At 45.1% G+C, this 24683-nt stretch overlaps 2 protein-coding genes and 1 non-coding gene across 5 annotated transcripts in view; all 3 read left to right on the top strand.

Annotated features, from left to right (window-relative positions):
• The window catches only part of snx19a (sorting nexin 19a), a 35767-nt gene extending 24404 nt beyond the window's left edge, over positions 1 to 11363 (top strand). For 2 of the 3 annotated variants that reach the window (XM_055892742.1, XM_055892741.1), the window contains exons 13-15: positions 9253 to 9437; positions 10398 to 10485; positions 10660 to 11363. In XM_055892742.1, coding sequence (XP_055748717.1) covers positions 9253 to 9437; positions 10398 to 10485; positions 10660 to 10789 — 403 coding nt within the window. In that variant the 3' untranslated portion in view covers positions 10790 to 11363. The other variant, XM_055892743.1, reaches the window with a different exon arrangement.
• Positions 11364 to 19100: 7737 nt separating this feature from the next.
• Positions 19101 to 23492, top strand: LOC129829386 (taste receptor type 1 member 1-like). The gene is made up of 6 exons (XM_055891050.1): positions 19101 to 19270; positions 19442 to 19745; positions 20353 to 21108; positions 21296 to 21517; positions 21695 to 21818; positions 22567 to 23492. Exons 1-6 carry the CDS (start codon positions 19101 to 19103, stop codon positions 23490 to 23492), a joined length of 2502 nt encoding a protein of 833 aa, XP_055747025.1.
• An 823-nt stretch (positions 23493 to 24315) lies between these two features.
• Positions 24316 to 24388, top strand: trnav-uac (transfer RNA valine (anticodon UAC)). The gene has a single exon. It is a non-coding gene; the product is annotated as a tRNA-Val (tRNA).
• The last annotated feature ends 295 nt before the right edge of the window (positions 24389 to 24683 follow it).

Raw genomic sequence — 24683 nt, 5'->3', positions numbered from 1 at the left:
CAGGCAGCCCAGGCTTGGAGAGTCAGTATGCTAACGGAAGAGCTGAGGCCTGTTAGCTCGGCCAGAAGCTACACTATGACTGTGTCTGAAATTGCACCCTATTCCACAAAGGGCCCTTGTCAAAAATAGCGAACTATGTAGGTCGTAGTGAATAGGGTGCCATTTCGGATATAGCCTATTTCTACCTTGGCTGGAAGCAGGAAGCCAGTGATTGTTCATAGCAGCTGTACCTAAAACTGTCTGGTCAGCTTGCTGATGAACAAAATGGCTTTTGGACAGCCAGGGCGTGTATAGACCATATCTATATTGTCTCCACAGTGATCCTGGCTAGAATTCAAGAGAGAGAGACAACTTTTGCCTGTTTTATTGGTTTTCAGAAGGCTTTTAATTGGGTGAATATAGACCTTCTTGCTTTTAGACTAATTACAATGGGAATTAACGGAATATTCTATGATACAATCAAAGCTCTTTATCGGCCTCCAGTTGCCTGTGTTTAGGTCAATGACCTCAGGACTGGCGGGTCTCCAACCCCTTACGGTGTAAAACAGGGAGACGTACTCTCGCCCACTTATTTCCCACTACATGTTAATGATTTAGCCCTACAAATCAAACATGCTAAACTTGGTGTTAAAGTTGCAGATATATTCCTGGGATCTTGTTGTATATGCTGATGAAGTAGTTCTCCTTACCGGGACCGAAGATGACCCCCAGAATATGTTGAATATTCTTAGTTTATGTGCTAACTGGAGACTAGCGATAAATCAAGAGAGGACCCAGATTGTTAATTTCAGAAAGAAGGGCGTGCAGCGAAGTGCACATGACCTTTGTTTTGGTACAGCCCCATTATTCTACACTGGGCTCCTTAAATACCTTGGTTTCACTCTGGATGAGCACATGACCTTTGTTTTGGTACAACCCCATTATTCTACACTGGGCTCTATAAATACCTTGGTTTCACTCTGGATGAGCACATGACCTTTGTTTTGGTACAGCCCCATTATTCTACACTGGGCTCTATAAATACCTTGGTTTCACTCTGGATGAGCACATGACCTTTGTTTTGGTACAACCCCATTATTCTACACTGGGCTCTATAAATACCTTGGTTTCACTCTGGATGAGCACATGACCTTTGTTTTGGTACAACCCCATTATTCTACACTGGGCTCTATAAATACCTTGGTTTCACTCTGGATGAGCACATGACCTTTGTTTTGGTACAACCCCATTATTCTACACTGGGCTCTATAAATACCTTGGTTTCACTCTGGATGAGCACATGACCTTTGTTTTGGTACAACCCCATTATTCTACACTGGGCTCTATAAATACCTTGGTTTCACTCTGGATGAGCACATGACCTTTGTTTTGGTACAACCCCATTATTCTACACTGGGCTCTATAAATACCTTGGTTTCACTCTGGATGAGCACATGACCTTTGTTTTGGTACAACCCCATTATTCTACACTGGGCTCTATAAATACCTTGGTTTCACTCTGGATGAGCACATGACCTTTGTTTTGGTACAACCCCATTATTCTACACTGGGCTCTATAAATACCTTGGTTTCACTCTGGATGAGCACATGACCTTTGTTTTGGTACAACCCCATTATTCTACACTGGGCTCTATAAATACCTTGGTTTCACTCTGGATGAGCACATGACCTTTGTTTTGGTACAACCCCATTATTCTACACTGGGCTCTATAAATACCTTGGTTTCACTCTGGATGAGCACATGACCTTTGAAGATGGCATCAGATCACAGGCAGAGACTTAGGGTTCGTGCTTATTCTCGGCCGTATACATTTTGCGTGTCCAGTGATGGACTATGCTACTGGGGTGTGGGGTTCCAAAGTGGGTACTAATTGTAACAATGTTCAAAACAGAGCAATCCACTGCTTTCTTGGTGTGCACAAACTGACTCCAAACCTGGCCATCTGTGATATGGGTTGAGAACCATGTGTGGTTAGGCAAAAAGTTGACATGTTACGTCTATGAAACGGACACATAATCACAAATCAAGGTGGGACCTTACTCATAACTATCTGTGGGCTAGATAATTGTTATCTATTTTTTGTGAAACTGATTTGCAGTATATATCCAGGAACAAATGACCATGTGGTGTTAACCAAATCAAGGACAAGCCTTTTCTGATCCACGAGGAAAAATGGGAAGTTGATGTTTGGTTTAAACCTAAACTTAGAACGTACACTCTTATCAAAAATAACTACAGCCCTGAACCATATGCTTACCTGATTCTAACAAAAGTCAGTTTGTGCACAACTCTGATCCTGCACCCTCCCTCTGGCTATAGATACGGGTAGATTTGAGTGTCTGAAGAGGAGAGAATTTGCCTACTATGTGATCTCGGGGAAATCTAAAACTAAATCCATTTAGTGTTTTATTGCCCTGTGTATGACTATCTGAAGAAAAAACTATTTGTGATAACACTGAATTATTCTGGGTACAGGATGAACAGAGGCTAGAATTTTTTTTCCACACAGGGTGTGTTTGAGATGGCTGAGTTTGTTCATAATGCCTGGAGGAGAAGGAGAAATGTACTGTTTGTGTAGTGTGGCTCGATGGTCGCTCTACTGGCCATGATTATTGTATGCATTTAATTTGTCAAATGTTATTTTGTTCTGTGGTGTCCCATGTGGGCCTTGCACCAGTAGGTGTATGACACTTAAATAAATTATATCAATCATCAATCAATCAGGTACAGACTACAGACTACAGTCTGCAGTACCTGCACTGGGATCCATAAAGTTCCTGTCACAATGTCACTTTCTACCGCTAGGAGGCAGCACACATCTGTAGAAGTATGGCCACAGAACATTGAGGAAGGTTTGGAGTTTCAGAATGAAATGACTTGATATTGAATATTGAATGGCATATAAAGCATTACCCTTGCAATTTCCATTGCTTTTATGTCAGAATCTTATATTCCATGCCTTAGACCTAGTCCTAGCCATATGCTGGCCCTAGCTGTTAAGCGTGTTGGGCCAGTAACCAAAAGGTGTTGGTTCGAATCCCCGAGCCGACTAGGTGAAAAATCTGTCGGTGCCCTTGAGCAAGTCACTAAACCCTAATTGCTCTGGAAAAGAGTGTCTCCTAAATGACTAAAATGTAAAAATATGACAAAATAGAAATATATTTGTTGCACCACTGCACTGGGTTCTGTGACAGGATATGACATCAGAGACCAGGCCATTGCATTTGGGTGTGAGATGAGCAGGTGGTTTAGGTCAGCCATGGGGTTGGGTTGGGTTCATAATGCTAAACGCAGAGCAGGACAGGGCTCCATTCGATTCAACCCATTCTCGAGTGAGAGGAGTCCGTCCAGTTCATACAAGCCAGAAGCCCGACAATAGGGCTAGATTACACCTCCAGGCCAGACCAGACACAGTGCTGCTGGGAAAGTCCCGACTGTCCTGGGGATGATGAGCTGCTGAGGTGTGTCTTTTCACACAACCAGTGGGGGAAAACAGAGGCAGGGGAGAGATGAGACGGCACAGAGACATTTCCTAGTAGTAGTCATCCTGCAGACTGCCTCAACCACAGAGTCTGTATAGTATTATCAGACAGATGCAATGACAGTAAACACCTTTATCTGTGCAAATAGATGCACGGAAGGACATTATCATGAAAAGTACCTTTTTGTTTACAAATTGTGTAATTTTGAAGACATCACCGAGACATTAACATCTGGTATTTACTTGTAGTCATCCTGGCTGTAGACAGCCTTCCACCCAAAGTAATCTTGGTTAACCCAGAACTAAAGTCTCATGTAATTGGTCAGCTGCTCGATTAAGTTCTGTGTCCATACATGTAAAGAGAAGATATCAAGAAATGCTAGAACAAAGTGTGGAACCGGAATGAGGAGCTCCCTTTCTCTTTGTAAGTTACGGCCCAATGTTCCGTCCCCTTCCGAAATTCGAAAGATGCTAACACCTGCAAAATGATTTGTTCAAATAACCAGAGATGAAAAACCCAAACACCAGAACTACTGCTGCTCTTTTTCTGTGCATGCAATTCAGTCCCGACAGATTCTTTCGGGTTACACACAGAATTTTTCCATGAGAGATTAGAACCACAGCAATTTGAACCACATAGCCGTATTATCAGAGATACAAACTGACTGTAATGTGAACACCTTCACCTGTATGGCCAAATGGATGTGCCCTGTTAAAAGTTGGTGGCAGCTCAGTTGCCACTAGTTTGAATGTTGCTCACTTCATTGTAACAGTGTGTGGAAACACTATGTTGTCATGAAAAGTATTTCTGTGTACAAATTGTGCAATATGTGGTATAAAAAACAGCATCTTAAAGAGAATGGTATTTGTTGCTAGGCAGCATATCCTAACATTATGAAGCACTTCACCATCATCGGAATATTTTAAGGAATCTTTTCTTATCTGAATTATGCTGTTGACATGAATAGACTACAGCACAAGGGATTCTTGGGGTTCTTATCTTCTATTCAGTTGGCTGATATACAATATATTGGCAGATTTCTTGTAAAATGTGTTATGGGGATATTTATTCTCAGATCGCTATTTGTAAAGAAAGACATCTTAAAAACATGCTTACATGACTGCATCTTCTTAAAGATAAATTAGGTTTTATGTGTCTGGGGACCAGACAGATTATTTTATTTAAATATGATTGGCAACAAGTGACTTATGATAGATCAAAACGCATTGAAACTTGGGGCCTCCAGTTTTGTAGTCCTGTGTTGCTGGCTTGGACATACTGTAGAGCACAGTCATGCAAAGCACTCCTAGCAATCTCATCTGATTCTGGGCAGAAAGCGTGCATGCTCAGACAGTTGACAAGAGCAGCACTCATGATTCAGCCCAGCCATCAGATCAATACTGCAGACGAGGGCAAAGGGTCACTGACACGTTATCAATCAGGACAGGAAAAATTCCTATTCATCTATAAACTGTATAAAAAAGATTCAGAAACGGTATAAATAGTCCTCCATAAACTTAGTATGGATGGTATAGCCCTCTGTGCTCAGAACATTCTCCTAAAGTGTGCCAGAATTAAGATAATCCAAAGTGTGCCTTTTACCATGCATCACATATTTACACGGGTTTATACAGCCATGGACCAACAGGCTGTATTGAGTGTGTCATTATGCCCCATTGCAAGCCATGTGCCTATAGACAATCCTTCCATACTACACAGACCACCTGCCATAGAGATACACAGTCATTTAGACACACACGTATGGATTGACGTAGAGATACACAGTCATTCAAACACACAACATTACATAGTGTACGTACGATGGCCCATATTAGAATGCCATGGGCATTATGTCACTGAGCCTGTTAGCTTTTATTAATGTCCCCTCCCCGTTCAGTGAGAGCGGAGAGAGCGAGAGAGAGTGAGCAGAGATAGGGAGAGAGAGTGAGCGGAGATAGGGAGAGAGAGTGAGCGGAGATAGGGATAGAGAGTGAGCGGAGATAGGGAGAGAGAGTGAGCGGAGATATGGAGAGAGAGTGAGCGGAGATAGGGAGAGAGAGTGAGCGGAGATAGGGAGAGAGAGTGAGCGGAGATAGGGAGAGAGAGTGAGCGGAGATAGGGAGAGAGAGTGAGCGGAGATAGGGAGAGAGAGTGAGCGGAGATAGGGAGAGAGAGTGAGCGGAGATAGGGAGAGAGAGTGAGCGGAGAAAGCGAGAGAGAGTGAGCGGAGAGAGCGAGAGAGAGTGAGCGGAGAGAGCGAGAGAGAGTGAGCGGAGAGAACGAGAGAGAGTGAGCGGAAAGAACGAGAGAGAGTGAGCGGAGAGCGCGAGAGAGAGTGATCGGAGAGAGCGAGAGAGAGAGTGAGCGGAGAGCGTGAGAGAGAGTGAGCGGAGAGCGTGAGAGAGAGTGAGCGGAGAGCGCGAGAGAGAGTGAGCGGAGAGAGAGCGAGAGAGAGAGTGAGCGGAGAGAACGAGAGAGAGTGAGCGGAGAGAACGAGAGAGAGTGAGCGGAGAGAACGAGAGAGAGTGAGCGGAGATAGGGAGAGAGAGTGAGCGGAGAAAGCGAGAGAGAGCGAGAGAGAGTGAGCGGAGAGAGAGTGAGCGGAGATAGGGAGAGAGAGTGAGCGGAGATAGGGAGAGAGAGTGAGCGGAGAAAGCGAGAGAGAGCGAGAGAGAGTGAGCGGAGAGATCGAGAGAGAGTGAGCGGAAAGAACGAGAGAGAGTTAGCGGAGAGAACGAGAGAGAGTGAGCGGAGAGCGCGAGAGAGAGTGATCGGAGAGAGCGAGAGAGAGAGTGAGCGGAGAGCGTGAGAGAGAGTGATCGGAGAGAGCGAGAGAGAGAGTGAGTGGAGAAAGAGCGAGAGAGAGAGTGAGCGGAGAGAACGAGAGAGAGTGAGCGGAGAGAACGAGAGAGAGAGCGGAGAGCACGAGAGAGAGTGAGCGGAGAGAGAGTGAGCGGAGAGCGCGAGAGAGAGTGATCGGAGAGAGCAAGAGAGAGAGTGAGCGGAGAGAGAGAGAGTGAGCGGAGAGAGAGAGAGAGAGAGAGTGAGCGGAGAGAAAGTGAGAGGAGAGAGAGTGAGAGGAGAGTGAGCGGAGAGAGAGTGAGAGGTGAGTGAGCGAGAGAGAGTGAGCGGAGAGAGAAAGAGTGGAGAGAGAGCGAGAGCTGTGAACGATCTGAGAGACAAGGCAAGAAGGGCATTCTATGCCATCAAAAGGAACATAAAATTTGACATACCGATTAGGATCTGGCTAAAAATACTTGAATCAGTTATAGAATCCATTGCCCTTTATAGTTGTGAGGTCTGGGGTCCGCTCAACATCCAAGAATTCACAAAATGGGACAAACACTAAATTGAGATTCTGCATGCAGATTTCTGCAAGAATATCCTCAGTGTACAACGTAAAATACCAAATAATGCATGCAGAGCAGAATTAGGCCGATACCCGCTAAATATCAAAATCCAGAAAAGAGACGTTAAATTCTACAAGCACCTAAAAGGAAGCGATTTCCAAACCTTCCATAACAAAGCCATCACCTACAGAGAGATGAACCTAGAGAAGAGTCCCATAAGCAAGCTAGTCCTGGGGCTCTGATCACAAACACAAACAGACCCCACAGAGCCCCAGGACAGCAACACAATTAGACCCCACCAAATCATGAGAAAACAAAAAGATAATTACTTGACACATTGGAAAGAATTATCAAAAAAACTGAGCAAACTAGAATGCTATTTGGCCCTAAACAGAGAGTACACAGAGGGAGGGAGGGAGGGAGGGAGGGAGGGAGGGAGGGAGAGTTGTCGTCCTCCTCTTCCAGTAGAGCTCAAAGAGCAGCAGGAGGCTGTAGTACTGTGGATAAGAGGCTTGTTTTACAGCCCGAGAGCAGGAAGTCTAAACAGTTTAAACACGTAATTAGATCAACCTAGAACAATACAGACTGGGTTGACGCTAGGGGTCAGATTATATATTTTTTTTTAAATAACGTTCCCAAGGTAAACGGACTATTTCTCAGGTCCAGATCGTAGAATATGCATATAATTTACAGATTATGATAGAAAACACGCCAAAGTTTCCAAAACGGTCAAAATATTGTCTGTGAGTATAACAAAACTGATTCTGCAGGCGAAAACCTGAGGAAATCTAAACCGGAAGTGATTTTAATTTTTTTTTTTATCTGTGTTTCCTTGCCCGTCTTTCTTCCATTTAAAGGGATATCAACCAGATTCCTTTTCCAATGGCTTCCTCAGGCTGTGACCAGGCTTTAGACATAGTTTCAGGCTTTTATTTTGAAAAATGAGCGAGATTTTTCAAAACTAGTCAGGTGTCCTTTGATTAGTTCCTGCGCGCGAGAGGGGTAGCTCTCCATTTTCTTTCTCTCTTTTATTGAATAGGTTACGGTCCGGTTTAAATATTATCGATTATGTTTGTTAAAAACAACCTGAGAATTGATTATAAAAAACATTTGACATGTTTCTACGAACATTACGGATACTTTTTGGAATTTTCGTCGAACGGAACAAGGCTTTGGTTTTCTGAACATAACGCGCAACCCAAATGGCGTTTTTTTGTTATAAAAGTAATATTTATCGAACAAAAATAACATTTATTGTGTAACTGGGAGTCTCGTGAGTGCAAACATCTGAAGATTATCAAAGGTAAGCGATTAATTGTATTGCTTTTCTGACTTTCGTGACCATGCTAATTTGGGGCTAGCTGTTGTAGCATTGATTGATACACTCACAAAAGCTTGGATTGCTTTCGCTGCAAAGCATATTTTCAAAATCTGACACGATAGGTGGATTAACAACAAGCTAAGCTGTGTTTTGGCATATTTCACTTGTGATTGCATGATTATAAATAATTTTAGTAATATTTTGCGCCCTGCAATTCAGCGGTTGTTTAGGAAAATGATCCCGCTAAAGGGATCCTTAGCGCAGAGAAGTTTTAAGATAGGCCAGCTGCAAAGTCCAAATTGTCTATATTGAGATTTTTATTTATTTTATTATGAGATTTTTGGTCTTAATTTAATATTAGGATGAAAGGCGTCGCATGGTCAATCCGACTTCGTCATTGGCCATACAGCATTTATGGTGATACAGCCTCTGCAGGAGTCAAGGCCTTCATACTTCTTGCGCTTCGCAGAGCTGTTGTGAAGGAAGTTGTCAAGGAAGTGAGTTTGTGTTTATACAGGACCTCCCGGCCCCATCTACCGTCAACCAATCATGTCAATACGGAGCAACACGGAGCCCTCTGCATTGTTACAAAGTTTGGGAGAGCACGGCGATGTGGTGTGGGCACGATTTGGCTTCCACAAGCTTCCCGAGGCTCCGCGATTGCGTCACACCCTCCATACGGAGCCTCCGGACAGCATTGCCGGATCAAGCATGAATCAGCTGTTAGGAATTCAGGTTAGCAGTGTGTTAGGGTTAAGGTTAGGTATAAAATCAGATTTGATGACATGACTTTGCCAGCTAGTGACCACTCTGCAGAGCTGCCTCCAGAAGATTGATCATGAAAACCGCTAACCTGAGAATGTACTGTACAATCTGCTCACTGTGTGTACGTATGCATGCACTTCTGCATATCCTTTCTGTCCTCATTTGGTTTGTGCCTTTTTCTTATGTGTGTGTGTGCACATGCGTGTGTCTCAGTGTATGTCACGTCTCTTGTCTTTTTGATTCACCCTATTGTGTATGGACATGCATGTATACATATGTCTACCAACCTCCATGTTGCTTTTGTCTATCCTCACCCCCATCCCTGCCCTCCAGGTGGCTGGACGTGGGCATGGCCCACCTGACCAGTGCCCCCTGCTGGGTGATCTACCTCCAGGTGATGCAGGAGGCAGTGTGGCCCGGGGGTGTCCTCCCTGATGGGCCCCGTCCTGACCGCAGCCTCATCCAGAGAGAAGAGACCAGGCAGCAGTGTCTGCACTGCCTCACACAGCTACTACCAGGTCAGTGTCTGCACTGCCTCACACAGCTACTACCGGGTCAGTGTCTGCACTGCCTCACACAGCTACTACCGGGTCAGTGTCTGCACTAGGCTACCTGCCGCCCCGCTAGGCTACCTGTCGCCCCGCTAGGTTACCTGCCGCCCCGCTAGGTTACCTGCCGCCCCGCTAGGTTACCTGCCCCCCGGCTAGGTTACCTGCCGCCCCGCTAGGTTACCTGCCGCCCCGCTAGGTTACCTGCCCCCCGGCTAGGTTACCTGCCGCCCCGCTAGGTTACCTGCCCCCCGGCTAGGTTACCTGCCGCCCCGCTAGGTTACCTGCCGCCCCGCTAGGCTACCTGCCGCCCCGCTAGGTTACCTGCCGCCCCGCTAGGTTACCTGCCGCCCCGCTAGGTTACCTGCCCCCCGGCTAGGTTACCTGCCACCCCGCTAGGTTACCTGCCGCCCCGCTAGGTTGCCTGCCGCCCCGCTAGGTTACCTGCAGCCCCGCTAGGCTACCTGCCGCCCCGCTAGGTTACCTGCCGCCCCGCTAGGTTACCTGCAGCCCCGCTAGGTTACCTGTATGGGAACCACAGGTGTATTAGGTCATTGTACTGTCCCCTTATTGCCATTTTAATGTGTGTCTGTGTGTGTCTCTGTGTGTGTGTAGACCTATTTGCTGAGATGCTGGGTTCTGAGAAGTACAGGGTGAGGCTACCTGCCGCCCCGCTAGGCTACCTGCCGCCCCGCTAGGCTACCTGCCGCCCCGCTAGGCTACCTGACGCCCCGCTAGGCTACCTGCCGCCCCGCTAGGCTACCTGCCGCCCCGCTAGGCTACCTGCCGCCCCGCTAGACTACCTGCCGCCCCGCTAGGCTACCTGCCGCCCCGCTAGGCTACCTGTATGGGAACCACAGGTGTATTAGGTCATTGTACTGTCCCCTTATTGCCATTTTAATGTGTGTGTGTGTTTGTGTGTGTGTGTAGACCTGATTGCTGACATGCTGGGTTCTGAGAAGTACAGGGTGAGCTGGGATATGGCACTGGCGTCTCTGCAGGACCCTAACATCAACCGGTGAGCCCCCTATCATCACTGGCTTTAGCATGTTGGTGTGCGTGTACAGTAGGTTTGTTCAACCTAAAATGTCAATGTCACATACAGACCAAACATTGAGCGTTTGATCCATGTCAACTTCAGTCTGACCTGTGGTAACCTCTCCCCTCTCTCTGTGTCTGGGTGACTCTACAGGCACCTGATCTACTGTATCTGTGACCTGCTGTTGGAGTTCCTGATTCCAGAGTCTTCAGAGGAGGGCTTTCAGAGATCTCTACTACACAGTCTCTTTGGGGACGAAGAGAGGCTTTCTGCTTCAGCTTGACGACACACCAACACACAACCCCTCTCTCTGCTCCCCTGTCACTATCTACTACCCTCTACCCCCTCCCATCCTGGCTGGCTCATCACTATGGTAACCACGGTCCTGCTGGGTTCATCAGAATGGGACCAGAGCTTTACTGGAGCTTCTCATGACGTCAGAGAAGAGAGGCGAGGAACGCGGGGAGGAGGAAAAGGGCTGGGGAGATAGGAGGGCTGGGAAATGGGCTCTTGAACTCCTTACACTTTATAGGCAACGCTCTAAAATGACTGATGACACTTGATTGAATGTATTCTGAAGGCACTGTGTTGGTGATTGTGCTAATATTGTGTTTTAATTAGATGCTTGTGTAGAGAAACACATTTATGTAAATATGTATGTACAGTATATGCAGTAATTATTTGATGTGTTTATTTATTTATATGTAAAATGCAGTATTTGTGATATCAATAGATATACAGTGGGGTCTGAAATTATTGATACCCTTGATAAAGATGAGCAAAAATGACTATATAAAATAAATAAATAAAATACTGAGCTACTGTATATTTTATGCAAATAAATAATTGGGAAATTATATTATTTTATACTAATTCAATTGCTCAGAGAAAGAGATTTTGTTTCATAAGTAATATATACATTTTAAGGTGGGGGTTGAAATCATTGACACCCCTGTTTTCAATACCATTCAATACCTCACCTTACATTTACATTTACATTTAAGTCATTTAGCAGACGCTCTTATCCAGAGCGACTTACAAATTGGTGCATTCACCTTATGACATCCAGTGGAACAGCCACTTTACAATAGTGCATCAGATCTTTTAAGGGGGGGGGGGGGGGGGGGGGCAGAAGGATTGCTTTATCCTAGGTATTCCTTGAAGAGGTGGGGTTTCAGGTGTCTCCGGAAGGTGGTGATTGACTCCGCTGTCCTGGCGTCGTGAGGGAGTTTGTTCCACCATTGGGGTGCCAGAGCAGCGAACAGTTTTGACTGGGCTGAGCGGGAACTGTACTTCCTCAGTGGTAGGGAGGCGAGCAGGCCAGAGGTGGATGAACGCAGTGCCCTTGTTTGGGTGTAGGGCCTGATCAGAGCCTGAAGGTACTGAGGTGCCGTTCCCCTCACAGCTCCGTAGGCAAGCACCATGGTCTTGTAGCGGATGCGAGCTTCAACTGGAAGCCAGTGGAGAGAGCGGAGGAGCGGGGTGACGTGCGAGGATCACAGCACAGAACGTTTTAAAAGGATCCTTCCAGATCCTTGATATCTTTTGTCTGCGCTTATGGACTGCCCTCTTCAATTCAAACCACAGGTTTTCAATGGGTTTCAAGTCGGGAGACTGATATGGCCATTGCACAATGTTGATCTTTCTGGCCAATTAACCATTTCTTTGTGTATTTTGATGTGTGCTTGGGGTTATTGTCTTGCTGGAAGATCCACTTACGGCCAAGTTTCAGCCTCCTGGCAGAGGCAACCAGGTTTTTGGCAAAAATATCCTCGTACTGGGTAAAGTTCATGATGTCGTTGGCAGGACCAATGGAAGTCAAATAGCCCCATAACATCAAAGATCGACCACCATATTTTACAGTAGGTACGAGGTTATTTTCTGCTTTTGCATTCTCATTTCACAAGGTTCCGTCCAAGGTCAGCGCTATCTTAGATGCCCCAGCTCCTAGGAACGTGAGTCAACTACGTTCGTTCCTGGGGTTACTGAATTACTACGGACGCTTTATCGCGAGCTTAGCAACGAAGCTGAAGCTGCTGCATCAGTTGCTTTGTCAGGACAAAACACGGAAATGGACAAAACAATGCGAGGGAGCATTCAAGAAAACCAAGGAAACACCCCTGACACACTTCGACCCATCCAACTAGCTTGTGATGCTAGTCCCTATGGTGTGGGAGCAGTTGTGTCCCATATCATGCCTTCCAGTGAAGAGAAGCAGATCGCTTACGGACCGAGGACATTGAACAAAGCAGAAAGTAACTATGCACAGATGGACTGGGAACCGACACAACGAAAAATACATTACAGACAAAATCATTTTACCTACATTTAAAAACATTAACATGTCGTGTGTGTGTATCTATCAGTTACACATACATGTCAGTACACACAACAAGTAGGTCACATGGGGGAGAGGCGTTGTGCCGTGAGGTGTTGCTTTATTCGTTTCTTTAAACCTAGTTTGCTGTTCACTTGCGCTGTATGAGATGGAAGGGAGTTCCATGCACTCATGGCTCTGTATAATACTGTATGTTTCCTGGAGTTTGTTCTGGACCTGGGGACTGACTGTGAAAAGCCTCCTGGTGGCATGTCTGGTGGGGTGTGTGTGTCAGTGCTGTGTAAATTGACTATGCAAACATTTTGGATTTTCCAACACATTAATGTTTCTTATAAAAACAAGAAGTGACGCAGTCAGTCTTTCCTCAACTCTTAGCCAAGAGAGACTGGCATGCATAGAATTATTATTAGCCCTCTGATTACAATGAAGAGCAAGACGTGCCACTGTTCTGGGCCAGCTGCAGCTTAACTAGGTCTTTCTTTGCTGCACTTGACTATATGACTGGACAATAATCAAGATAAGATTAAACTAGAGCCTGCACGACTTCTCTTTATTATGGACAGTCTTCTCCCCATCTTTACAACCATTGAATCTATATGTTTTGACCATGACAGTTTACAATTGAAGGTAACACCAAGCAATTTAGTCTCCTCAACTTGTTTAACAGCCACACCATTCATTACGAGATTCAGCTGAGGTCTAGAACTTAGGGAATGATTTGTAGCAGAATGCAAAGGTGGGCTTTGTTGTTGTCCGCACACACCTACGACATCAAGTACTTCAAGTCAGAACTGCATTGCAACGCAGATGGACATTCCAGGTAAACACCACCTGTCAAAACCAGAGTCACACCAAGTGGACATCTTCTACGTCAGACAAGTGGAAAACGCACCAGTCACTTCAACACAAGTGCGGAGAAACACCAGAAACGACCAGGTGTTATCTGAAGTAATGGACATCACGCATACACGTCGACGTCGCAGGTCCATTCAAAGACAGACTGTTTCTCGTGGTTCTGGATGCTCATAGCAAGTGGCCAGAGGTTGCCATCATGAGGTGTACTACTGCAGAGAAGATCATCGAGAAACTTGGAAAAGTGTTTGTCGATTCTGATCGCCACTCCAACTTGTTAGTGACAACGGCGACAGCTAGTGTCCCAAGAAATGGTCACAATACATGGCGTGAATGACGTACAATACATCAGGTCCTCACCATATCACCCATCTACCTATTGGCTGGTGGAGAGGTTCATACAGACCATGAAACATGCCTTAAAAGCGTCTCAAGTCAAAATAATTTAATAAATAAGCCCTTCTGAAATTAGTGCACCAATAAGTGGAGGGTTAATATCCTTATATTTCATTTAGAATTAGGGGGATAATTAGTGCCCACCATTTATTCATGAAATTTAACATTTTACATTTTATATGCCAATTTAAATATCTCCTTTGGTTGAGCAACTGGCTCTTCCATCCCTTTCTCTTCCTTTACCTCAATCCCTTTCTCTCTTTCAAATCCTGAATAACAGAGAAATGTATTACTTTAGAATATATCATTTTTCATAATTGAAATAAAAGTAATTATCTGAGCCTATTTGCTTTGGTTTGTGATTTTTTTTTAAACATTACATTTGACAGAAAACTACTAGAAATAGGCCTGAACCTCGAAAGGATTTAGGGCCTAATGTCAAGGTATTTGAGAAAATCGTTCTTGATCTAGCTACTTGCCAAAATATGTTTGCTAAACACACTTAACTACACTAGGCTTCAAAGTGCTTGAGCTGTGCAACTATGGACAAGTGCTGACGTTGAAATCGAGGGGTGTCATAAAGATGATGTCACAACTGATAGGCCACCTGCATCTTATATGGTACTGTACAAGCAACCAGAGTACGCATGAAAAATAGTATTTTGTAAACTGTAAAAAAAATATGAAAATGACTTCATAAACAAAGCATGTAATATAGCCTACATGTCAGATGATCTACTTTGAACATCAGGTGCTTTAGAGGCGCTGGCTATAGTCACGAATAAAGGGGCAATATGGGATTGATACATCAGGTTTGTAAACAATGTGATTGTAAACATGGTTAAAACTATGATTGGGATCACATGGATGGTGCTTGCATACATAAGGGCGTCTATGAATTTGAGAGTGGTTCCATTTTTCCAGACCCATATCCCTACGCTTTTTACCAAAAACAATGGCGGGGAAACCTTTGTTGTTGTTTGAATTCCTGATTGCCCAATTAACATTATGCTATGCCTGAATCCGCTACAGTATTATAGGCCCTTATAATACAAAATAGTATAAGATGTCATTTTTTAAAGACGTTTTTCAAATGAATTGGGAACTAGCCTCCAAGACACAGAATCTAAACTGACAAAGAATAACCATAGATGCATTCGTTGCCTATCTTCGTTCTTGATTCAGCCAAACATGTTATAAAAAATTCAAATAAATTACTCCTTGAAGTATTCCAGCAAAGTGTACTCTGCCATCTTGTCTGTTTCAAATCTTCTCTCATTCATTTAGACAGGTGGGTCCACCCCAAAGTGCGCACGCCATGTTGACAATCACCTGTCTCGATCAATGAGAGAAGATTTGAATTAGACGAGACGGAGCATTTCATAAATTCAAACTAACCACCTGCAACTGGATACGGACATTTTAGAAGATTCATGTTTTGCCGAATCGAGAACGAAGACCGTATCGCAAATTCCAGGTTAGTTGGAAAATCTACGGCTGTGTTTTGAATATGCAAACCTGTAACACCCGGTAATGGATACCAAAAATCTTTGGTTATATCACATTATCTGGTGTACAATCTGTAGCTAGGAAGTATATAATTTCCATTATTTTGCTAAATCACTTCTGACCACAGTAGACTACAAAGACATGACAGAAATACAGACCATAAATGCAGATCCTGGAGGTGTCATAAAGATGATTTCATAATTAATAAGACCCCTGCACCTGATCTTACAAGCAACCAGAGTAGGTCTATGCCTATTATTAATGACAATAAGCTTAAAAAAAAGAATAATAATATGCTATTATTAGTATTATTATGCCATAGCTTCATACAATTTTATATTGTATGATTTTTCAAATGTGTGTGAACTTGTGTTCATGACACAGCACAACATGGCCAGAAACCTACAAATTGGCAAATGTTCTCAGTGAAAGTAACATGACACACATGGAAATCTTATTTTGCTAAGCTTGTACAGTGCTCTTACTTTACATGGTATTTGCGTCTGTAATAATGACGTTGACAAAATGTCCAATATTGCTGTCGAAACAAAGGGAAACTGTGGTCTCCTGTTGAGTTTACAGATCCTGCAGTGTGTGATTATGAGGCAAATAGGCTATTAGTGGTTAAAGGTGTGTTTACACATGGGGCACAATCTTGGCCTCAAATGTCACCGTGGTTTTGCTGAGGGACAGAGAATGGAAACTCAACCCGACCAGGAGCAATAACAACTTGAGGTAGGTCTCTAAATTGGCTGTATCTTGCCCACCACTCATGAAAAATGGAGCAGATGGTATGTTAAAAAGATTTGAGTACCCCGAAGAGGTGCTTTCCCCCCAACATATTTAGGGATTCCCAGACGGAAGCCACTCCTCAGTAAAGGGCACATGACAGCCTGCTCTCAGACCATGAGAAACAAGATTCTCTGTTTGGATGAAACTTGATGGAACTTTTTGGCCTGAATGCCAAGCGTCACGTTTGGAGTAAACCTGGCACCATCCCATCGGTGAAGCATGGTGGTGGCTGCATCATGCTGTGGGTATGTTTTTCAGCGGCAGGGACTGGGAGACTTGTCAGGATCGAGAGAATGATGAACGGAGCAAAGTACAGAGATCCTTTTTTTTTAAAAATTTATATTTTTTTTTATCCCATTTTCTCCCCAATTTTCGTGGTATCCAATCGCTAGTAATTACTACCTTGTCTCATCGCTACAACTCCCGTACGGGCTCGGGAGAGACGAAGGTCGAAAGCCATGCGTCCTCCGAAGCACAACCCAACCAGCCGTACTGCTTCTTAACACAGCGCGCCTCCAACCCGGAAGCCAGCCGCACCAATGTGTCGGAGGAAACACCGTGTACCTGGCCCCCTTGGTTGGCGTGCACTGCGCCCGGCCCGCCACAGGAGTCGCTGGAGCGCGATGAGACAAGGATATCCCTACCGGCCAAACCCTCCCTACCCCGGACGACGCTATGCCAATTGTGCGTCGCCCCACGGACCTCCCGGTCGCGGCCGGCTGCGACAGAGCCTGGGCGCGAACCCAGAGACTCTGGTGGCGCAGTTAGCACTGCGATGCAGTGCCCTAGACCACTGCGCCACCCGGGAGGCTCGTACAGAGAACCTTGATGAAAACCTGCTCCAGAGCACTCAGGACCTCAAACTGGGGCAAAGGTTGACCTTCCAAAAGGACAACCACGCTAGTCGCACAGCCAAGACGACGCAGGAGTGGCTTCGGGACAAGTCTCTGAATGTCCTTGAGTGGCCCAGCCAGAGCCTGAACTTGAACCCAATCGAACATCTCTAGAGAGACCTGAAAATAGCTCCCCGTCCAACATGATAGAGCTTGAGACGATCTGCAGAGAAGAATGGGAGAAACTCCCCAAATACAGGTGTGCCACGCTTGTAGCGTCATACCCAAGAAGACTCAAGGCTGTAATTGCTGCCAAAGGTGCTTCAACAAAGTACTGAGAAAAGGGTCTGAATACCTATGTAAATGTGATTTTTCCATTTTTTGTATTTAATACATTTCTAAAAACCTGTTTTTGCTTTGTCATTATGGGGTATTGTGTGTAGATTGATGATGGAAAAAAATATTTAATACATTTTAAGATAAGGCTGTAACTTAAGAAAATGTAGAAAAAGTCAAGGGGTCTGAAATTTTTCCGAATGCACTGTATATATTGTATGTGGGAGTCAGTCCATGGCAGAGCGCGAACATAGTGCAAAGAGCAATGTGTGCAGCTCTATTTAGCACAATTAGCACAAATGTTAATTTTTTAAACACTGAGTATACAGAACATTCAAGAAAATGGTCCACCACCCAAATGACATCCAGCCAACTTCCACTGCAGTGGTGTAAAGTACTTAAGTAAAAATACTTTGAAGTATTAAAGCTACTTAAGTAGTTTTGTAGGGTATCTGTATTTCACTATTTGTATTTTTGACAACTTTTACTTTTACTCTACTACATTCCTAAAGGAAATAATATACTTTTTACTCCATACATTTTCCTTGAAACCCAAAAGTACTCATTACATTCGAATGCTTAGCAGGACAGATAAAATGGTCCAATTCACACGCTTATCAAGAGAACATACATGGTCATCCCTATTGCCTCTGATTTGGCGGACTCACTAAACACGGCATGGGTGTGTACCTTCTCGACCTCTGAATGACCCTGCTGGTCATCTATGAACGTTTGAACATCTTGAAGAAGAATCTGGCCTTAATGGCCATGTACTATTTCCACCCGTCACAACCAGAAGAGGACTGGCCACCCCTCAGAGCCTGGTTCCTCTCCAGGTTTCTTCCTATGTCCCTGCCTTTCTGGGGAGTTTTTCCTAGCCACCGTGCTTCTACATCTGCATTGCTTGCTGTTTGGGGTTTTAGGAAGGGTTTCTGTACAGCACTATGTGACGTCTGCTGATGTAAAAAGAGCTTCATGAATATATATTTTTATTTTATTTGATAGAACATAAGGCAGAGGGAACATAGACATGGACCTCATAACAAAACAGACAAGACAGAAAAACTAAACCAGCTCTGATTTACATTGCTTTGACTGAAAGGTTAGCCACAATATGACATTTGCATTGCTTCTAAGTGTGCAGTGGCTCTCTTCTTCTCTCCTGCACCTTAGTGGCCCAGTCTGCACCTTGAGTCCAACATACCACCGATACTGCAATGAAACTACAGTCGAACATCATTTAATTGCACTGTCATTTGACTGTGATAGATATTGTCACACCGGACTCCTCTTTCATGGGCTATTACAATTATGCAGTTCATTTCAATGGAAAGCTAACTCTACTGTATGAAAAATAAATGTTAAAATGCAAATGTGCACACCCTCACTTCATCACCGGAAAATATGCAAAACCATCGACATCCAGATCCCCCTCCCTCCATTCCACCTTCTTTCCACTCCACCCATCCACCCTAACATAAGAAGAGGTAGATTGCCCGTAGTTCCAGTTCAGAGCTGAGGGTTGTTGAGGTTGAGGTATGGGTGTATGTATCGTCCTGAGCTGGTTGGTACTGGTCCTGACTGGCCACCAGCTGACTGAGGGAACCAGTCTGCAGCTTTCAGGGGACTACTCCATCTCGTGTTTCTTTCCGCTCCACAATTTAGCCACCTCCAGCTCCAACCTACCAGACCTGGGAGCCTGCGAAAAGTAAGTTCAATAGCAAAGATCTCACAAGAGGATGTTGTTAATCTATTTCACTGGCATTTTAGTTCATTTTAGACATCAGTGAGTTTTTTTGACTCAATCACTTTCTTTCGATAATGGATTTATCTTTTAATGTCTTTTTATTCTGCTTGCAATCAATTCACTCCTATTCAGAGGGAAATCTAATAAACATGGCTATCATTTGATACAAGCCATGAGATTCGCTGTGGAGGAGATCAACAATGGCACAAAAAACCAACACCTTCTCCCAGGGGTGACGCTGGGTTACCAGGCGTATGACATCTGCAATACACCAGCCAGTGTCCTGGCCACTCTGGACCTGCTGGCCCAACAGTTACAAGGAACTTCAGGAAACAAGACAGGTGGTGACCAGAGAGCAGTGGCAGTGATTGGGCCTGATAGTAGCAGTTACACCTTCACCCCGGCTGCAATGCTGGGCTCCTATCTGGTGCCACAGGTACATTGTATTTCCCAAGTTCAGTTATCGATAACTGGTGAAACTAACGCTAGTCTCTTTGCCCTCTAGACTAAGAATGGAACACATTTGTGACCATTTGTTTTTGTCTTCTATTGCTCTTCTATCTATATGTTTAAATGTCTTCTCCTTGCCTCCTATGATTTCACATTTTTTCCATTTATGTATCCTTTATTTTTTCTTCCTCCTCCTCCTGGTCCCCCCTCCTGGTCCTCCTCCTCCTGGTCCCCCCTTCTGGTCCTCCTCCTCCTGGTCCCCCTCCTCCTGGTCCCCCCTCCTGGTCCTCCTCCTCCTGGTCCTCCTCCTCCTGGTCCCCCTCCTGGTCCCCCCTCCTGGTCCTCCTCCTCCTGGTCCCCCCTCCTGGTCCCCCCTCCTGGTCCCCCTCCTCCTGGTCCCCCTCCTGGTCCCCCCTCCTGGTCCCCCCTCCTGGTCCCCCCTCCTGGTCCTCCTCCTCCTGGTCCCCCCTCCTGGTCCTCCTCCTCCTGGTCCCCCCTCCTGGTCCTCCTCCTCCTGGTCCCCCCTCCTGGTCCTCCTCCTCCTGGTCCCCTCTCCTGGTCCTCCTCCTCCTATTTGTGATTTTTTTTCCTAGATATCCTATGAAGCCACAAACGAATTGCTGAGTAACAAGCACCTCTACCCATCCTTCTTCCGCACCATCCCCAGTGACAAGAACCAGGTGGACGTCATGATCCAGCTGCTGGTGCGTTTTAACTGGACCTGGATCGTTCTACTGGGCAGCGATAACTCCTACGGCCTCCAGGGCATGCAGAGGCTCTCCCAACAGGCGGCCTACTACGACATCTGCATCGCCTACCAAGGAGTCATCCCCGACCTCACCACGGCCACCAACCAGACCATGAGGAGCATAGTCAAGGACATCTTGAAGACCAAGGTCAACACTATTGTTGTGTTCTCCAGCAAAAGCAAAGTTAGTGGGTTCTTCCCATTTGTCATAGAGCAGGGTGTAACTGGTAAGGTGTGGATAGGGACAGAGGACTGGTCAGTGGCCACTCTAGTGTCGGGGATACCAGGGATTCACACCATCGGGACTGTTCTAGGTGTCTCCATCAAATACGCAGCCATAGCTGGGTTTGAGTTGTTTGAAAGCCATGTTGTTGCGAAGCTACTTAGAAACAACTCCAATGGCGTGGTTGACCTGAGGGTTGAATGTTTGCAAAATACGGATCTCTATAGCATGGCAGTAAAAAACGTATCTTTGGATGGCTATGACATGACATCCTCTTATAATGTTTACAAGGCTGTATATGCTGTGGCCCATGCACTGCACCAAGCACTTGGTTGTGACTCAGGTGAATGCCAAAAGATTCAAGTACAACCTTGGCAGGTGAGTGTTTTCAAAATGATGGTACTGAAGTCAAAAAGCCCACTCTGAAGAAAGTGAGCACAAGTTCACGACACACTTGATATCTATGTACTATTGAAAATCTACAGTGAACAATGTTCACTATCACAGGTATGTTACAGTCATGTTTAAATTGGTGCATGCTTTTCTTCCTCTGTCTCTCCCTCAGCTTCTGCCACTGTTAAAGCAGGTGAGATTCTCTGTTGAGAACTCCTCTGTGTACTTTGATGAGAACGGAGACCCGCCCACAGGATATGACATCGTGACCTGGATTTGGAGGGGAACAGAGTGGTCTCTCCGAGTGGTGGGCTCTTACACTCCAGACCCCACTGACCTCACAGTGGACCCTGCTCAAATTGAATGGGCTAGTGACATTGACAACCTGGGAAAAGTATAGCCACAATATTACAGTATTTACACAGTAGTATTACAATCCATTGTCAGATGAAATTGCAGAATGATTTTGGGTACTAGAATTGTAGAAACTAGTCATAGAGAGTGGAAACCATGGTTACATGTGGACTTGGAAAACCTGTGTGTGTGTTGATTTTATTGTGGTTGTGTCCAGGAGGTGCCTGCATCAATATGCTCTCCAGAATGCCCTACAGGTCACAGGAAGCTGCAGACAGGACAACACAAGTGCTGCTTTGACTGCCTGGCCTGTCCTGCTCACACCTTCCTCAACAGTACCGGTGAGATTACAGTCACACACACCCACTGTGCCCATCCATAGTTCATCCTCTAACTGTAGTGATTTGAATTGTGCTGTTTAAAAGTGTCCAGCAGGTGGCGGATGTTGCCCCTCTCATAAACTGTCGCTATAGCAGGGTTGTCTAACACACCGCCTGGGGTCCAATCTGGCCCACGGGTGAGTTGAGTAAAAACTTTTTTAAATTTAATTGTACATTTTTTCTGGGGGGGGGGGGTTAAAGAATTGGGGAGGTAAACAACATTTTTTGGGGGGGAAACAAACTCAATATACTTTAAAATGACTAAAACCAAATCTAAACTGTGTAGAAACGATAATGGACCTATATTAACAGTTTATTCACTGCCCAGCTCACTAATAATCACAGTGCACAGTCAGAGAGCATCAAAAAGGATGGATGGAGGACTTTTTTTAGCTAATTTTGACGGCAAGGAAACAACTCCAGACCTCGTTGAAGACTGAATGCAGCCCCCCGAGGGGCAAAGTCAGTTCGACACCCCTGAGCTATAGCAAGCAGCTGGTAGTAGCACAACTAGAATAACAGTGATAATGCAACTGTCTCTGATAGTGTGAATATCAGTGATATCTGTTTTAAAATCAATACTGAGGATATATGTAAACTCAATTCATGAATGCAAACACCATCTTCTGAACTGGTTGAACTAAAATAAATCCTGTAAATGTTGAACTGACCCCAGCCTTGATTTTATGATATATATGTCACTCTATAGGATCTACCTGGTGCCAGGTGTGTGAGCTCCACCAGTGGTCCACAGAAGCGAGCAAGGTGTGTCTGGATCGGACGGTCCTGCTGCTGGCTTGGGACGCCCCCCTGTCTCTTGCCCTGCTGCTCCTCCTGGCTCTGACCCTGTTCATGACCCTTGGGTCAGTGGTCGTCTTCCTCCTCAACCTGGGCACCCCTGTGGCCAAGTCGGCTGGCGGGCGCACCTGCCTGGTGATGCTTCTGGCCCTAACCACGGCGGCCGCCAGCACCCTGTGCCACTTTGGCCTCCCGTCTCGGCCCGCCTGCCTCCTCAAGCAGCCCCTCTTCGTCTTCAGCTTCACCGTGTGTCTGGCGTGCGTCACCGTACGCTCCTTCCAAGTGGTCTGCATCTTTAAGCTGTCTTCCAAGCTGCCCCGTGCCTATGATACCTGGGCTAAGAACCACGGGCCTGAAGTCACCGTCCTTGTCCTGTCCATGACAGTGTTGTTGATCTCTGTGCTCCGGGTTGCTCTAAACCCCCCGTACCCCTCCCAGGACGTGGCCTTCTACTCCAACTGCATTGTCACAGAGTGTAGTAACACCCTCTCTTTCGGTGCCATGATAGAACTAGCCTACGTCTCTGTGCTCAGCATGCTCTGTTTCTCCTTCAGTTACATGGGCAAAGACCTGCCAGCCAACTATAATGAGGCCAAGTGTATCACCTTTAGTCTCATGGTCTACATGATCTCCTGGATCAGCTTCTTCACCATCTATTTTGTCACAAGGGCAGAGTTTGCCATGGCCATGCATGTGCTGGCCATAGTGTCCAGTGTGCTCGGTATACTCGGTGGTTATTTCATGCCTAAGGTCTACATCATGGTGCTGAGGCCCCAAATGAACACAACGGCCCATTTCCAAAACTGTATTCAGATGTATACCATGAACAAACAGTGAAATATATGTGTCTTTCATAGATTGCCTTTTGTATTTCCTGATACTTATTCCAAATCCATTGCATAGGTATATGGCTTTAAAAATGCCATAGTACATGTTGCTCTGCTCTTAGCTAAGGAGGAAGTAAATGTTGACCGTGCACATTTAAATGTATGTATAATGTTCTCGAACATGGTTGTAATGTAGTTATGAGGTTAGCTTTCTAAAGCACTCCTTTTCGACTTAGCGAAGTGTGTGTTTTTACTGGGGAGAATTCAGAATACCAAAGCTAAACCTCTTTGGCTGCATCTGGTGTTGTGCTCTTTCTTCAGTGTCTGTGTGGCATATGTTTGGCCTCTCTTTACAAGAATAGAAAGTGGTATTGTGGGCAGGCCATAGAGAGGTGCCTTGCCTTCTGTTGGTGTGAGTGCCTGTCTGTATGTGTGCCCTCTTACTGGGCATCTGTGGTGGCAGGCTTCAGGAGCTCAATTGGACAGCCTGTAAGCCTCTGATTTATACCCAGCTATCCCAAAGACCCATACACATGTCCCATAGTTCTCGGTTTTCAATCTAAGTGTGTGAGTCAGTAGCCTATTTGAAGAATCTGCATATGATTATTTATGCTTAAATCAATTAATAACCTTTTCTTTGTATAGCGCTATTTGAAATAAATAAACCAACAAATAAAATGACCTAGTTTTCCTTCTTTGTATTTCATTAAAGGGAAATTTCACCACTTTTCAACTTCATAGTCATTATCTCCAGCACCATACCAGTGTCTACTGTCTACATATGTGAAAACTGCACATTTCTACATTCTGTGGTTAAAAAGAATCCACTATGTGGTTCCATAGTGTAGTGGTTATCACGTCTGCTTTACATGCAGCAAGTCCTGGGTTCAAGCCCCAGTAGAACCATGCTTTATTTGACCGAGAGACTGTTAAACAGCCATCACTAACATTGAGTGGCTGCTGCCAACATACTGATTCATCTCTAGCCGCTTTAATAATTAAAAATTGAATGTAATAAATGTGTCACTAGCCACTTTAAACAATGGCACTTTATATAATGTTTACATAACCTACATTACTCATATGTATATACTGTACTCTATACCATCTACTGCATCTTGCCTATGCCGTTTGGCCTTCACTCATCCATATATTTTTATGTACATATTCTTATTCATTCCTTTACACTTGTGTGTATAAG

Source organism: Salvelinus fontinalis, chromosome 31 (assembly GCF_029448725.1).
Source record: "Salvelinus fontinalis isolate EN_2023a chromosome 31, ASM2944872v1, whole genome shotgun sequence".
Lineage (NCBI taxonomy): Eukaryota > Metazoa > Chordata > Actinopteri > Salmoniformes > Salmonidae > Salvelinus > Salvelinus fontinalis.
The sequence above is the reverse complement of the archived record's forward strand: the minus strand, read 5'-3'. Positions and strand labels throughout refer to the sequence as shown.

Bases quoted from the DNA above. Each gene is read 5' to 3' on its own strand.
- LOC129829386 (XM_055891050.1), top strand. From the start codon at position 19,101: ATGGGTGTATGTATCGTCCTGAGCTGGTTGGTACTGGTCCTGACTGGC. The intron at 21,109-21,295 runs GTGAGTGTTTTC...TCTCTCCCTCAG, and splicing joins TTCAAGTACAACCTTGGCAG to CTTCTGCCACTGTTAAAGCA. The intron at 21,518-21,694 runs GTATAGCCACAA...GGTTGTGTCCAG, and splicing joins ACATTGACAACCTGGGAAAA to GAGGTGCCTGCATCAATATG.